Genomic DNA, 16,349 nt, shown 5'->3' on the forward strand with positions numbered 1-16,349 from the left:
GCCAGCGGCCCAAAGGCTGGGGAGGGAGAGGCAGAGAAATCAAGTGACAGCTCGGGGAAGGAAGAAACCCGTCTTGCAGGAAAGATCTCTCTCCCTTGCCTTGAAAAATGAGACGTCTGATGCAAATGTAGCTGCTTCTCTTTGGTACAAAAACCCCTAAATATTAAAGAAATGAATCCTTGATGTCTACAAAGAAAGGATCAAAAAGGAGCCCTTCTGAAAAGAGAAGAGCTTTTATTTCACTGTGAACTTTTCTAGATCTAGCCTCTGGCAGGGATGCCTACAGAACACGGGGTGTGGGAGAATAAAGAAATAAATGATTGCCATTCATGTATTCATTCACTTAGGAGGAAGTGTCTGTGAAGCAGCCACTGTGTGCTAGGCATCGGGCGGTGCGCCAGGGAACCGCGGGGAGAAATTAAGACCTGGTTCCTGCCCTTCAAAGCCAGTGGGGCATGTGCAAAGTCCTTGACCACTAGTCCTAAAAACTGTCAAGGTCCTGAGAAACAAGGAAAGACCAAGAAACGATCACAGACATGAGAGGAAGATGAAGGAGGAGATGAAGGAGATGTGGGGACTAAACGCAATGTGGGATTCTGGATGGGACTCTGGACCAGGAAAAGGACATTAGTGGAAAACCTGGGGAAATCCCATAACGTCTGAAATTTAGTCATAGTGGTGCACCAGTGTTGCTTTCTTAGTTGTGACAAGGGTGCCATGGGCGTGTAAGATGTTATCAACAGGGGAAATTGGGTGGTGGGCGTATGGGAGCTCTCCATCCTACCTTCACAACTTTTCTGTAAGTCTAAAGTTATTCCAGAATAAAAAAATTATTTAGAAAAAGTCAGCAGGGGACATGGAACTATTCTAGAACATCGCTGGTTCCGGGTTGCTAGAAAAGGTCCTCCTGACTGAGCACGCTGTATGCTGGGTGCTACAGTTGACTCCTGACATATTCTAACTCCTCAACCTAATGACAACTGAGTGAAGTCTGGCTGTTAGGACCACAGCTTCTAGATGAGAAAGCAGAAAGGTTCAGAAAGGCACAGACATGGGGCGCCTGGGTGGCTCAGTGGGTTAAAGTCTCTGCCTTCAGCTCAGGTCATGATCCCAGGGTCCTGGGATCGAGCCCCTCCTTGGGCTCTCTGCTCAGCAGGGAGCCTGCTTCCCTTCCAATCTCTGCCTGCCTCTCTGCCTACTTGTGATCTCTGTCTGTCAAATAAATAAATAAAATATTTAAAAAATGTTTTTTAAAAAAAGAAAGGCACAGAGGGGTTAAGCTACTTGCCGCAAGTCACACAGGAAGGAACAGATCGGAATTTGGACTGAAACCATCCTGTGCTGTTTAAACTCTAGAGCTCCCTGTCTGTGCACATGCATTTATTGAGCAGCTACTGTTTCCTTCAGGATCTGACTAAATAAACATCTCTTTGAGGAACTGTAGGGATTTTAATTTGGGGAACTGGATACAAAGATGATGGAAAAGATATAAAACTAAACAAGGGCTGGAGATGAAACCCAGAGATTAGCAACAGCAGAGAGCCTGTCTCCCCTAGGACTTGGGGTCAGATAGAAAAGGTGGTACAGAGCCCAGGAGTGGAACTATTAGTGAAAGCTGAAGCCACAAAGGGGATGTAGCTATGGCCAGAACACAAGACACAGCAAGGGGGGAAATACCCCTGCTTCTCCCTTTGTCCCGCCCTCAGGTCTTCCCCAAATGCCTTCCATTGGCTGGACCTTCCTGGAAGCCAGAGAGCAAGGCACTGTGGGAAATGTAGTTCCCAACCATACAGAGCAAGGGGGAGCTGTCCAGCAGCTCACACCTAAGTGTGTGTGCGCGTTTGGGGAGCAGAGGACAGTTTTGATCTCCTTTTTACAAATGACAGAGGCTAAGCGATCAGCTTAGGAACTCACAAAGGGGTAGCCGCATATCCAGGACTTGAACATTTATTTTGGTTTGACTGCACAGGGTTCTTAGGAGGACTGGTGAAAAATTAGCTGCAAAAACACCCAGAATAGGGTCTGGCTCACAGGATGTGTGCCATTGATGTCAGCTTTACTGATAATGATGATGATGCTATTATTAGTTATTATTATTATTATTACTACTACCACTTTCATGATGCTGAGGGACCTCTCTGCATAGAATGGGCATGTCTCATGGTCACAGGGCTCTGTGTGTATGTCTTGTGGGGTCAATACTAAAAATGCCATTTAAAGGGGCACCTGGGTGGCTCAGTCATTAAGCATCTGCCTTCAGATCAGGTCATGGTCCCAGGGTCCTGGGATCGAGCCCTGTGTTGGGCTCTTTACTCAGTGGGAAGCCTGCTTCTCCCTCTCCAGCTCCCCCTGCATGTGTTCCCTCTCTCTCTGCCAAATAAATAAATAAAATCTTTTTTTAAAATGCCATTTAAAGCATTGAAACCAGAACACCCCACTCTCTGAAGGCCCTAGCAGGTTTTCCCCATGTGAAGGGGAGGGGGAGAGTGTCCTAAGCAAAGAACAGAGTACAGACGAACGTCCAGCGGCAGGAAAAGGAAACCAAAATAACTGTGGGGCAGAGACAGGCAAGTGGGGAGGCTCAGAATTTAGCTGGGCTCCTCCGGGTAGGACTAATGACTGGCTTTAGGCGAAGGGCACCTGGAGCCACAAAGGGTTCAATGTGGAAGTGACATGTCAAAAGCCAGCTCGGGCTTTTCGGGGGATAGTGGATCAGAGCTGCAAGACTTGAGGCCAAGCTTCCGCGGAGGGAGAGACTCTTCTCCCCTGAGCATCGTGGCTAAGATTTGAGAGTCCGGATTTGAGGCTTCAAGGATTTAAGAGTCTGACAGGCCAGGGTCCAAATGCTGGCTTGGATACTTAGCCACAGCGTCAGTTGGGACAACGGATGTGCCTCTCTCTGCCTCAGTTTTTCCCTCTGTAAAATGGAGCTAGTGTTTGTACCCACCTCGCAGCGCCAGGGGAGCCTGTGAAGGCTTGGCATGTAAAGCAGCTTAGGGCCTTCATCTGTGTGGGCTCTAGAACACACGGGTACTGATGGAGGGGCTTGAGAAACCAACCGCTGTTTCTCACAGTCCTGGAGGCTACGGAGTCTATCGAGGTGTGAGGTGTGTGCGGGCAGATTCAGTGTCTGAAGAGAACCGGATTCTGGATTCCAGGCTCACAAACCACGCCCTCTCGCCGTGTCCTGGGGAGGAGGGTGGGGAGGGAGCTCTCTGAGGCCTCTTATGGGGCTCCCATCTCGCTCCCAAAGGACTCACCTTCCAATGCCACCACGTTGGGGGTGGAGTTTCAACAGATGAATTTTGGGGAGACAGAGACATTCAGTCCATAGCAAAGGGCAAGCTCTATGGGTGTTAAATAAAATATGAGGCCTCGGTGGGGGTGCTCGGTGTCTGCTTCTCTCCTTCACCCGTTCTGTGACTTTAAATCCCATCTCTCTGCAGGCAGACCCCAGATGCACGTGTCAGGCCAGACTCTGGATTTCCATCCCCCCACCTTCCCCTCTGTCTGACACAGGCCCCTCCTCCAGCCTTCTCCATCTCAGTAAATGACACCCCCATCAACCCACCCTATCATTCATCTTCCTCCTCTTTCCTTCCACCTGGGTCTGGCCCCTCAGCAGATCCTGAGCTCGGGCTTCTCTGTCCCAATTGCATCTCCCCTGGGGAGGCCCGATTATGGTTCACCTGGACAACTGTGCGGTGAGCAGCAAGTTCAAAGGCCCTGGGGTGATAAAGAGCTCAGGAGTCATAGAGGACATGAAAGGAGGCCTGGGAGAGTCAGTAGGCTCAGGAGAAGGTTTGTTCCCACCCCAAAAGTTCTCAAATAGGGTGTCCTCGAGTGTTATGGGCGGGGATGGTGGGGACATGCGCTTTCTCAAAGCAAGCTTGTGTGATGACTGACGTGACCCTGGTATGAGAATCCGTCGCCTTCATGCAAACCCCTGCCCATACACCCTACTTTTAGGGCTGTCTGCAGGAATTCATGGTGGTTCTGATGCAGTGCGGGCCACACTCAGATGGAATGGACTGAGTGTGTAAATACTTGTGCAAGGCAAGCCTTCCCCACACCATCCTTGGACTTGAGTGGCAGAGGTCAGTCGGACTGAACGACCTGGGTCTCTTCCTGCATTTCCCAAGAGAGTCTGAGTCATTGATTACTGGTCCCCGTTGGCACTGTGATGGCAGAGACTAAGACATCCTGGAGCATTAGTCCTGGCTTTGCCTGGGACTCAAGCGGAGCTCGGGGTCTTCTGTCCCCAAGGCATGGGTGGCTTCAGACGGTAGAAGGTTGTGCTGCGCTACTAGCCTGGATAGCCACTTGGGGCAAGATGGGAGGGAGGGAATGAATGAATGGATGGATGGGCTTGCAATCGCCCCCAGCCACAGGCTGTCGCAGGAAAAGCCCCAGGAGCTTGGGCTCTGGAGGCACGGGTGAGCTGATACTGTCTTTAAAACTTGTCAAGCTTATCACTCAGGGGGCATTTGCCCAACATCTCGAGGTCTGACAGGAGTAGACTGGTGTTATCTCCAGCCCTCCGAAGGGACACGGCCCCTGTCATGGCTCAGATGTGGCAGACGTGTCCCTGAGTATTCATCACGGCCCTTCTGCCATCCCTGAAGTCAGGGAGAAGCTGTGACCACGTCTGAGCCTGCCGGGTGCCTGTCTCCAGCCTGATACCACACCAGCTCTGATTCCTCCTGAGGACAGACAGAAACCGTTTCGGTGGCAGAACGGGAAACGCATGGTGGCTCTGTCAAGGGCTTTGCTCTCTGTCCCCCTGGCCACCCACGGTCCAGTCATTCATTCAACAAATATTCAGTGTGCTAGGCCCCGAGGAATGTAGTCAGTGAGGCAAGCAGATAGGGGCGGAGGCAGGCAGGCGGAGCCAGGGGCCACCCCGTGAGGTCCTAACGGCCACTGTGATCAGGCCTTGAAGCAGCACTGGGAAGGGAAGGCATGGAGGTGTAGACTGGAGATCTGAACCCTCTGCCCCAGTTTCTTCCCCTGTCAAAGGCCTGAATGACAGTGCCTGCCCATCACCTACTTATGGCTGGTTGTGGAAGAGACATTTACGCAAGAGCCCCCAGGAAGGGGAAGGGTTAGCCCGGCCATGAGATGGGACAAGAGTCTTCATGGCAGAGCGTCCAGCCAGGGCAAAGACCCGGAGATGGGAAAAGCAGGTGTTCCAGGAAGACCCAAGGATGGACCAGAGACAAGGGCCGGCGGTGTAGACTTGTTGATTGCCGGCTGGCCAAGATGAGACAGGACTCCCCTCCGGGACAGGGAGCCGACTGAGCCACGTGGGGCTGAAGACGGAGGAAGCATCTCCTCCCATCTTCCATGGGGCTCACTCCTCTCCAACATGGGCCTTTTGGGGCTGTTCCTCATCCCATGGCCTCAGCCCCAGCTCCACGGGACTCTCATCAGAGATGAAGTGACTTGCTCCAGAAAGAGGACGAGCCAGTAGCCAAGCCAGGACCGAAACCCAGGCAGCCCGACCCCCAGACTCTGCTCTAGCATCTGAGTGGGAGTGAGAAACATGTAAAGGAAATGAGTTGTTTCTGTCAGAAGCCCCCCCGCCCCACCAAAGATTTTATTTATTTATTTGAGACCCAGAGAGGGCGCTTGCGCACGCATGAGCGCGAGCCGTGGGGAGGAGCAAAGGGAGAGGGAGAAGCAGGCTCCCCGCCGAGCGCGGACCTGCCAGGGGGCTTGAACCCAGCGCCCTGGGACCATGAACTGAGCCGAAGTCAGATGCTTCACCGACTGAGCCTTCCAGGTGTCCCATGGCATACATTTGTTTAATTGAAAAAATATACAATGTGATATTAGTTTCAGGTGTACAACATAGTGATTTGATAATTGTATACTTTATGCAGGGCTCACGACGAGAAGTGTAGTCACCATCTGTCTCCATATGACGTTGTTACAATAGATCAACTACGTTCCCTATGCTGTGCTTTTCATCCCTGTGACTTATTTATTTTATAACTGGAAGTTTGTGCCTCTTCATCCCCGTCACCTGTTTTGCCCCTCCCCCCACCACCCGGGGTGAGAGTGTTGCCGGGAGAGATGCTGGTGACATCACAGGGACTCCTTTTTGGGAGGATCGTGGGAGAGATCCTTGCCTGTTCTCGGTACCGAAAATAGGGAAGCCAGCCCCTGAGCATCTGGCGCGTTTTTGTTTCGGGACACTGGGAGCCGCATAAATGACCAGCTTTTCCTTTTTGAGTTGGCTGCTAAGGAACTTGGAGCCAAATTTATGGCCTGACCATATGCTGGTTGTTCGGGTTTTAAAGGGATGAGTTGTTCTTAGCCTAATTTCTGGCTCTATGTCCCCACTTTTCCCTTCCTTCCTTGTCTCCCTTGCAAAAAAAAAGAAAAAATTTAAAGGATCAAGAAATTTAGAAGATAAGACCAATCTGAAGATGACAATAAAAATCGCCACTAAACTCCCCTTTTCATGGCTGCATAGTATTCCCTGCTGTGCATGTGCAAAGCCCCCTACCTTCGAACACTGCAGGGGGGAGATTCCAATGATTTGAAATAATGCTTTAAATGAGCATCCTTGTAACACTTGTGTGCTGGTCCACACGATTCCCTGGGCTAAATTCTTCCTCTGGGATTGGCTGGGTTAAATGCAAATGCAGGAACCTTGAGGCTTTGGCTCAGGATTGGCAGACTGCCGTCCAGAAACATCGAATTCCTTCTCTGCTATCAATTGAAGCTATTGTGTGGTAGTTTACATATCCTTGTAAACCGCTTGGAGTCCTCTGGAACAGGGCAAGTTACACATAAATACATAAGCCCCAAGCCACTTCTGCCTCCTGATTAAATTACCCGGCCTCAAATGCAATAATATCCTTGTCTTATTAAGAGGCAGCCGCTCGCTCTCTTCCTGCTGGCTAACCCCGGATGGCCAGTTCTCCACGGATGGCTGCCCTGAGGTCCTATAGCCGTCCCCACCCCCCCACTACTGGAGGAGACAGGGACTGTGTTGGAACCAAGAGGAAGGTGGCAATGCTGCCGGCTGAGATGATGATTCCAGGTGTGACAGTGAGAACAGTTTTTCCTGCGTGTCAGTCCTGGACCTGTTACGGGACTGCTGCTTAATTGGGGCATCATCCTCAGCAAAAGTATTTGAAAGAAATCCCAGCCAGAAAAGACAATTTGAGAAACAGCTACTTGAGCTCAGAGCTTACCCGCTTAGAGCCCATTAGCAGGAATATCAAACTCAGAACCAGCAGCTCAGCCAAGAGAGCAGCTGGCTTTGCCAGTACATTTGCCACTTCTGAGGTGAGACAGGCCACAGATCGCAGGTTTCTATACCTGGACTGTTCCTGGGTTCTTGCACCTGCTGTTAAAAGCATTTTTTTTAAAGATTTTATTTATTTATTTGACAGATCGCAAGTAGGCAGAGAGGCAGGCAGAGAGAGAAGGGAGGAAGCAGGCTCCCTGCTGAGCAGAGAGCCCGATGCGGGGCTCGATCCCAGGACGCTGGGATCATGACCTGAGCCGAAGGCAGAGGCTTTAACCCACTGAGCCACCCAGGTGCCCCTAAAAGCATTTTTCTTAGGATGGGCCATTCTCTGTCCCTAGGACTGTGACCTCCAAGAGTTCATGACCGAGGTTCCAAGCTAAACCCAGTTAGAGAGCTGGCATTTGCACTCTCCAACAGGGAGCCTTTCAGGACATTTCCAGTGGTTCCCGGGGACGTGAACTTGACTGTGGATTTGAACTTGAACCTGCCAGGCGAAACTCGGGGATCTCTGCTGTGCTCAGATTTGGCAGCCAAGCCCCAGGCATTTAATTACACTGCTGCAGAGAACACTTCAGCGAGGTGCGTCCAACGCAGACAATTATTTTAGGAAAGCCGTGGAGGCCTTCTCTCCTTGCCACTTAAATCTTGGTTCTCTTTTACAATTCAATATTTCGTATGTTGAGAGAAAATGGCTTGTTTGCTTCAAAGGACACACTAGGAATTGTAGAAAGGAGATGTTAATTATATTGAACTGGGCTGCATTGTCTCTGCACAAATGAGAATCTTGAGGTGGGGGGAGGGGGTTCTGTCCAAATTGCTTGGAGATCAGAGCCAAGGGAACACGAATGGGGGTTCTTAGGCGCCAACTTCTTTGTTTTGTTTTGTTTTAAAGAACCGGATTTGTGATGAAAGGAGACAAAGTTAGTCTCATTCTCCTGGAATTGAGGCGGAAGGCGTTCTTGGGTCCCCCCTTCTTGTCTTTGGTGGGACTCCCTCAGAAGCAGAGCTAGTGGAGGGGGTTGAGTGCAGGTACCCACCTAGGAGGTGATACCACCAGAAACCGGTAGGGGAAGTGAAGGACTCCCCCTGCAGAGCGAGCTAAGGAGCAGGGCGCCACCATGGGCACCTGGAGCACAGGTCCCTGTGGGGTCCCCTGGAGAACTGTCTGTAGCATGCCCATCAGAGCCTTCCTACTGGAGAGGTGAGAGGACAGCTGATATCTATCACTAACTCCTATGTGGCACTGTTGGGGACTGCTGGGGAGTTGGTGGGGGGGCTGCTGCACTGAAGGCCTGGGGAGCCATGAGTGTTGGCTCTACCCGAATCATCCCTGTGTGCAAGGAAGGCTGGGAAGGTGGGTGCTCCATGGAGGAGACGTGGACTGGTAAAAAGGGGGAATCTCCCCAACTTCAAAAGGGTGAACCCAAGGCACAAAGAATGACTAATTACAATAATTTCAGAAGGCGTTTATGAATGGTTTGTTTCCCTTATAAATTAGTGGAGGAGTCAAGCTCATCTGTACAATTACATCAGTTGCTCACATTACAATAAGCTTTAAAAAAAGACTTTATTGAGTGGAAGAGAAAAAAAAGGTGGTCTAATAGCTGGCATCTCCAGGATTGCTCATAACTCACAGCCTGGCTTATCTCTGCTACAGCTCATGGGAACAGCTTCTGTGGGGCGATCAGTTAACAGCTGTCCAAATGAACAATTACTGTGGGGCTTTGTTTCTCTGTAAAACACTTGGGTTTTATTACAATTTCTCCCAGGTATGTAGGAACACATCCTGGTTAGGACCAGAATCCTCCGTTGCCCACCTCTACGGCCACCACCCATCTTGTTCACCTGGACCTATGTGGTCTCATTGGCCTTGGTCTTGTTCTTGCTCCCCAGTCTGTCTCCCCAGTCTCCCCAGTCCCTCCCATAGCCACCTGGGGGCGCCTGTGAGCACCTGAATCGGGTGACCTCCCTCCTTGTTCAGAAGCATCTGTGGTTCCTACCTCCCTCAGGAAAACCCGAAGTCCTTCCGATAGCCCACAGGTCCTGAACAAGCTGTCCTGTTCCCTCCCTCTGCCCCACCACCTTTCTCCCTCCTCCAGCCATGCCAGCCTTCCCCATGTTTCCTCAACATACCAGGCATGGTACTGCCTCAGGGCCTTTGCACCTGCTTTTATCTCTTTGGAACATGCCCAGGTATCTGCATGGCTCATCCCTCACCTCCTTCAGGTCTTGACTCAAATGACACTTTCTTGGAGGCCCTCCCAGGCCACCTTAAAATTGCAACCCCCAACCACAGCACCCCCCCATCATTACTTCCCTATATTACTTTTCTCTGTGGCACTCATCGCCCTTTAAATATTTGGCATTTACTTGTCTATTTCTGTTTTGTCTAATGTAAGCTTCTAGAAGAGCTTTTGTGTTTGCGCATTTTGTTTACTGCTGTGTTTTCAGTGTCCACAATAGAGCCTGACACACAGTAGGAACTTACCAAATATTTCCTGAACAAAGGAGACCATTATGCTCTGATAAAAATGAAAAGATTGAGACTTGTGACTAAGTCCAGAATGTTCTGGGGAAGTTCAAGGAGGTCTGATCTGGGGGCCCACCATGTTCCATCCAGTGATTACTCAGTGCTTTTTTTTTTTTTTAATTTATTTGACACAGAGAGAGAGAGATCACAAGTAGACAGAGAGGCTGGCAGAGAGAGAGAGAAGGAAGCAGCCTCCCCGCTGAGTGGAGAGCCCAATGCGGGGCTCGACCCTGAGATCATGACCCAAGCCGAAGGCAGAGGCTTAACCCACTGAGCCACCCAGGCCTCCCTACTCAGTGCTTTTTGAACAATGTTTCTTTTCTTTTCTTTTTTTTAAAAAATATTTTATTTATTTATTTGACAGACAGAGATCACAAGTAGGCAGAGAGGCAGGCAGAGAGAGAGGGGGAAGCAGGCTCCCCGCTGAGCAGAGAACCTGATACGGGGCCGATCCCAGGACCCTGAGATCGTGACCTGAGCCGAAGGCAGAGGCTTTAAGCCCCTGAGCCACCCAGGCATCCCTATTCAGTGCTTTTTGAACAATGTTTCTTAAATACCTCCAGATATTGATTTGAATTTGTGCTGTCAAAAGTGTCCCTTCCCCTATCCCCTTCTCCTGGCTCACTCATCCCTCAAGTTCAGCTCAAATGTCCCTCCTCTGGGGTACCTCCTCTGAAATCCCCAGTGTGAGGAAGACTCTGTGTTACTCCTTGCACTTTCTTTGCAGCATTCACTGCTGTGAGTAGTTCTAGAAGTATTGGGGGGGTTACATGTTTGATGTCTGCCTCCTCCATCCATAGGCAGCGGCCAGACATTCTCTTCATCCCTCTCTTCCTAGCCCTATCCCAGACCCTATGCCAGGCATAGAATGGGCACTTGTATTTTCTAGTAGGTGTAGAAAATTTTGGAGTTCCCTGATGCACATTAGCCCTCAAGGGCTCTGATAAGTCCTGCACCAAAGGGACTTGTTTTACCCAGCAATGCCCGGGTTTATTTGCTCACTGCGCATGCCTGGAAAGATTGCCAGTGTTCCAAGGAGTGTGGCTTGGGAAACAGCCACGATTGATCCCTGAATTATCCAACCTCATAAACTGACCTGAAGTTGAATGTAGGCGTCTGCCGTGACGCTTTCTTTTCAAGGGCCTAGAAGTCCCTATAAGGATTCTGTCACCCTTTGGCCATTACCTTACCTGGGCTTCTCAGGAGCAGGGGTGGGGTGGGAGATAACAACAGTAGGGTTGCACTTAGCAGCCCCTGAGTTGTATGCAGAATCCGTGTTTCACAGTGTGCTGGGAAAGCCGAGAGGGAGGTCCAGGTTTGGGGATCAGTACCAGTGGGTCTGTGCCCTGTTGACAGTTATGGAGGCAATGCTGCGTGTATGTGAGCATGCGGGAGAGAATGAATTCCTGTCTTGCGGAAGGGCTCGAAACCCTCAGTTCCTTGCCGTGTTCCTTAACAGCCTATACCTCAGTCTCATCATCTGTAAAATGGGTTTCCTTGTGGAGGGATTGGGATCACACGCATCAGGCATTCAGCACACAGTCCAGCACATCTCAGGGCATCTGTCATTTCCCTGGGTTCTTTTTCTCCCCCAGCACGGGCAGGGTGACTCTCCCATTGGGTTCCTGCTCTCTGACCCCTGACTTCCCTGCAGACCCTCTTCCAAAGCCCAGAGGAAGGCTGGCAGCTGTACACCTCGGCCCAGGCCCCAGACGGGAAATGCATCTGCACGGCCGTGATCCCGGCACAGAGCACCTGCTCCCGCGATGGTCGGAGTCGGGAACTGCGGCAGTTGATGGAGAAGGTAAGAACCTTCCAGGTGCCCCAGAAGACTGTGAAAATCTCCCAATTCCCACCCTGCCTTCGGCCCCCATCCAGGCCAGCGGGGGGGCAGATCTAGCCACGCAGATGGTTCAGAGCTGGTGGATCACCCGGTTCCCCTCCATGTGGATATTTTAGTCAATATCTGTTCGGGGCTTCTTTGGAGAAGCTGAGGGTTGTGGGGGGACAGGACAGACAGCATCTGAGTCTCCCATGTGTGATCTCGGGCCTCACCACGCACGCCCTGCTCAGCTCTTCAGCTCACCAGACTCACCTGCTGAGAAAAATGTCTTGTGTTCCTTGGGGAGGCATCTCACCCTCCAACCCAAGAAGCATGCAGGGCGAGGGAATTCAGTTCATTCATAGCTGAAAAGCAGTTACTGAGCATCTAATTTAGGCCAATGCCGGGCACTGGGGATTTTGCTGGGGACAAGCTAGACCCTGAGTCTGCCCGTGAGGATCTCACCTGAAGGAGGCAGATGAGTAAGAATGTTCCAGGTGGTAGCTGTGGCTGGGAAGAAGATAACCAGGGAGAAAGGATGAGGGGCTACTGGAAGTGGCGGGGGTCGGGGAAGGCCACTCTGAGCAGGTGACGCTGGAGATGAGGCCGGAAGGATGAGCGAGCCAGCGTGGCAAGAAGAGGGGAGCAGCGGTCCCGGTAGAGGAAGGTGGAAAGGCTCTGAGGAGGGAAGGAGCTTAGAGTCCATGAGAGGAAAGGGGCTGGTGGCCGCCGTGGATGAACATGGTGAGGAGGCAGGACTGGCCCGCAGGGTCTTCCTTTTAAACAGCTCCCTCTGGCTGCTGTGGGAAGAACTGACTGGGGGGGAGGTGGGGGCCAACGGTGCAAGCGGGGAGACCGGGGAGCATGGGGAGCGAGGTGAGAGGTGGTAGTGGCCACCCGGGCGGGAAGTTGCCGGTAAGACGAGGGGAGCAGGTTGGTTGGGTGTTGGCCTCCGGCTCCACCAGGCCTGCTCTGTGGCATCTCAGGGCTCGGGGAGGGCGGGGGTCTGGCTCTCCCTAACGTTCCCAAGCTCCTAGGTCCAGAACGTCTCCCAGTCCATGGAGGTCCTTGAGTTGCGGACGTACCGCGACCTCCAGTACGTGCGCAGTATGGAGACCCTCATGCGAAGCCTGGACGCACGACTCCGGGCAGCTGACGGGTCCCTCTCAACCAAGAGCTTCCAGGTGGGTCCTTCTGGGCCGGGTCAGAGGCCACTGGAAGAATTGGGATCCGTGTCCGTTAGTTCTGAGAGTGGGATCATGTCCGGGAAGGACCAAGGGTAGGCTGGGCTCCAGGGTCTACTGTGGACCAAATGTCAAGGGCCAGGTGTGCATCAGAGATAGGGGGGTGAAGTTATGGGTCAAAGGCTGGGTCAAAGGTCAGGGGTTAGGATCAGTGAGGGTTCCCTCTTGGTGGGCAGGAGCTGAAGGACAGGATGTCGGAGCTGTTGCCCTTGAGCTCAGTCCTGGAGCAGTACAAGGCGGACACGCGCACCATCGTGCGCCTGCGGGAGGAGGTGAGGAACCTCTCCAGCAGCCTTGCAGCCATCCAGGAGGAGATGGGCGCCTACGGCTACGAGGACCTGCAGCAGCGGGTGATGGCCCTGGAGGCCCGGCTCCATGCCTGCGCCCAGAAGCTGGGTATGCCTTGACCCTTGACTTTGACCCCTGACCTTCACGCTCATCCCTAATACCCCCTGGGGGCCCAAAAGCCGGACATAGTTTTGACCTCTAACTTACAAACTTTGACCTTTGACTTCTCTACCCAAGGCCTAAAATAGACCCCCAAACTGGAAATGGTCCTGACCCTTGACTCCCAGTCCCTTTACCTGCAACCTAACTCCACCTTGGGACCAGGTTTCTGGATCCCGCCATCACCCTGGTCCCAGCTCTTCCCGGTTGGATCATACCACATCATCCTTGCCCTGTTCCACTTGGGCTCCTCCCATCCTCTACCCTTATCTACCCTGTTCCTGCCTCCCAGGTTGTGGGAAGCTGACTGGGGTCAGTAACCCCATCACCATTCGGGCCATGGGGTCCCGCTTCGGCTCCTGGATGACCGACACGATGGCCCCCAGTGCGGATAGCCGGGTGAGTGACTGTGCCCACCCCAAGGGTCAGAGCCTGGGGGAGACAACCTGTGGCTGTCCACGGGTCCCCGGCAGTCCCACACCAGTGCCTCTCTTATAGCCTGAAGTGTCCTAGGATCTCCAGGGCCCTTGGCCGTCCCCTCTACTGTCTAGCAACCACCAGGTGAGGGAGGACCTCCCAGCCCTGAGAATAACCAAGTCTGTTGACCTTCAGACTTCCAGTGGTCTCTATGGTCACGAATGCCCATCACCTCTCACCCACAGGAACCGCCCACTAACTGCCCAGTGACTATCCTAGTGACTGATACCGGTCACTAGGCCGTCACTGAGTGTCACAGACTAGAGGTAGTCAATAGCCAGTGTCTCACTAGGATCACTGGCCTCCCAGGGATTATGGCGGTTCAACCAAGTGGTGAAGAGCTTGGGTTTGGGAATCACACTTGGATTTGCATCCTGCTGCCCCTGGATTCTTAGCTAGAGAACTTTGGGCAGGTTCCTTAGTGTCTTTGAGCCCCAATCTCCATACCTTCAAAATGGTCATGATTGTGTTGGTATGAAAGTTTTTAAAACGCTTGGCCCGATCATCGGCGCTCATGGGGGCGCTCACCCCTGCTAACTGACATGGCGACTGTAGGTGGTGATGGGAGAGGAGATGCTGCTGGCAGACCAGGTCATCCTGTGGCTACAGGGTTGAATTCAAGTGACCTCGTCAGCCCAGCCCTGTCCAGTGGCCACTAACCATCCCATCTCCAATGAGTGGTGAATTCCTGGGCCCCACGAGTCACCAGGGACCGCGACTTCCCCTGATCCTTGGGTAGCAAGTGTCTGTTTTCAGACCAGTGGTGTTTCCTGATCAAATGATGTCATTACTGGGACTATGACCGGTCATGAATAGCCATTGGGCATCCCACGACTGACTCATGACCACTTAGTGACTGTGGATCCCTAATGACCCCGGGTGATGTCCGTGTGGTTGCTGGGGCCTTTGCGTGGCTGGGTCCGGGGGCGGCTGGGCAGCGACGAGCGGCTCTCTTGTAGGTCTGGTACATGGATGGCTATTACAAGGGCCGGCGGGTCCTGGAGTTCCGCACCCTGGGGGACTTCATCAAAGGCCAGAACTTTATCCAGCACCTGCTGCCACAGCCGTGGGCGGGCACCGGCCACGTGGTGTACAACGGCTCCCTCTTCTACAACAAGTACCAGAGCAACGTGGTGGTGAAGTACCATTTCCGCTCTCGCTCCGTGCTGGTGCAGCGGAGCCTCCCGGGGGCCGGCTACAACAACACCTTCCCCTACTCCTGGGGTGGCTTCTCGGACATGGACTTCATGGTGGACGAGAGCGGGCTCTGGGCCGTGTACACCACCAACCAGAACGCGGGCAACATCGTGGTCAGCCGGCTGGACCCGCACACCCTCGAGGTCGTGCGCTCCTGGGACACCGGCTACCCGAAGCGCAGCGCCGGGGAGGCCTTCATGATCTGCGGCGTGCTCTACGTGACCAACTCCCACCTGGCCGGGGCCAAGGTCTACTTCGCCTACTTCACCAACACGTCCAGTTACGAGTACACGGACGTGCCCTTCCACAACCAGTACTCCCACATCTCCATGCTGGATTACAACCCCCGGGAGCGGGCCCTCTACACCTGGAACAACGGCCACCAGGTGCTCTACAACGTCACCCTCTTCCACGTCATCAGCACCGCGGGGGATCCCTAGCGGCTGCGGGAGCTCTGGCTGCCCGCGCTGGGGCGCTGGGGGTCCCTGTAGCTTTCTGTCTCTGTCGGGCCCTCTCTCTCCCCCCTCTCCCGTCCATTTTTTCCCCTCTCCCTCCCTTTTTGCCAGGCTTTCCTTCTCTGCCCTTGTATTTCTACTAGTGCATTCTCTCTGCGTCTTTTCTCCTTTGTTGGTCTCTGGTTTTGATACTTCACTCTTTCCGCCTTTTTAGTGATGTCCCTCCGCCTTTCTTTTCATGGATCTGACTCTCCAGTTCTTTCCCTGTCTGTGGCTCTGTCTCCCTCTCTTCCCTCCTACCCCCCCTTCCTTGCTTCCCACCCATCCCCCAAGGCCCTCCCTCCGAGCCCCCGCCTCCCCTTCAAGGAGTTGAGTGCATGAATGTTTCTTTTTTTATTTACACTTTCTTTCCAGGTTGCTGGAATAAACGGGACCTTTGACATTTGATGCTTTGGTTGCTCTGTGTGTCCCGGTGGGGCAGAGGAGGCAAGGTGGAGGCTAAGTGGGAGTCTGGAGACCCAGCCCAGCTGGGCCCCCTGGGTCCCAGGCCGCAGGCTGTGGGCACCTGAGCAGACAAGCCCAGCCTGGGGGCCAGGTGGGCGGCATGGCAGGGCGAGCCCTTCGGGAAGACAGGTGAGGAGACCCAAGCCCAAGTTGTTTTGTCCGAAAACAGTTTGTGTGGCGGCAATTTGATCCAAACAACCGAGGATTCTATCACAACGAGGAAAACAGGCCTCAAATGAATATTCTCCATCACTGGTTTTTCACTCATTGATCACACTGGTACGTCCCTGAAACATCTGGCGAGTTTTTTAATTTTTTGTTTAAACAATTTGGCTGCTTTTAAGAATTTGGGTGTGAGAGAGTAGGGTGGTGGATTTTTCCTTTTCTCTTTTTGCTTTGTAATTTC

At 52.8% G+C, this 16,349-nt stretch overlaps 1 protein-coding gene across 1 annotated transcript; it reads left to right on the top strand.

Moving 5' to 3' along the window:
* Window positions 1–11,456: 11,456 nt before the first annotated feature.
* OLFM2 (olfactomedin 2) lies at window positions 11,457–15,881 on the top strand. Its single transcript, XM_080816164.1, has 5 exons — window positions 11,457–11,601; window positions 12,657–12,803; window positions 13,040–13,259; window positions 13,603–13,709; window positions 14,747–15,881. The coding sequence occupies exons 1-5, from the start codon at window positions 11,593–11,595 to the stop codon at window positions 15,422–15,424; spliced, it is 1,161 nt and encodes a 386-aa protein (XP_080672290.1). The 5' UTR covers window positions 11,457–11,592; the 3' UTR covers window positions 15,425–15,881.
* Window positions 15,882–16,349: the final 468 nt, after the last annotated feature.

The sequence above is a fragment of the Martes martes genome (genome assembly GCF_963455335.1).
Source record: "Martes martes genome assembly, chromosome: 1".
In the NCBI taxonomy this organism is placed as follows: Eukaryota; Metazoa; Chordata; class Mammalia; order Carnivora; family Mustelidae; genus Martes; species Martes martes.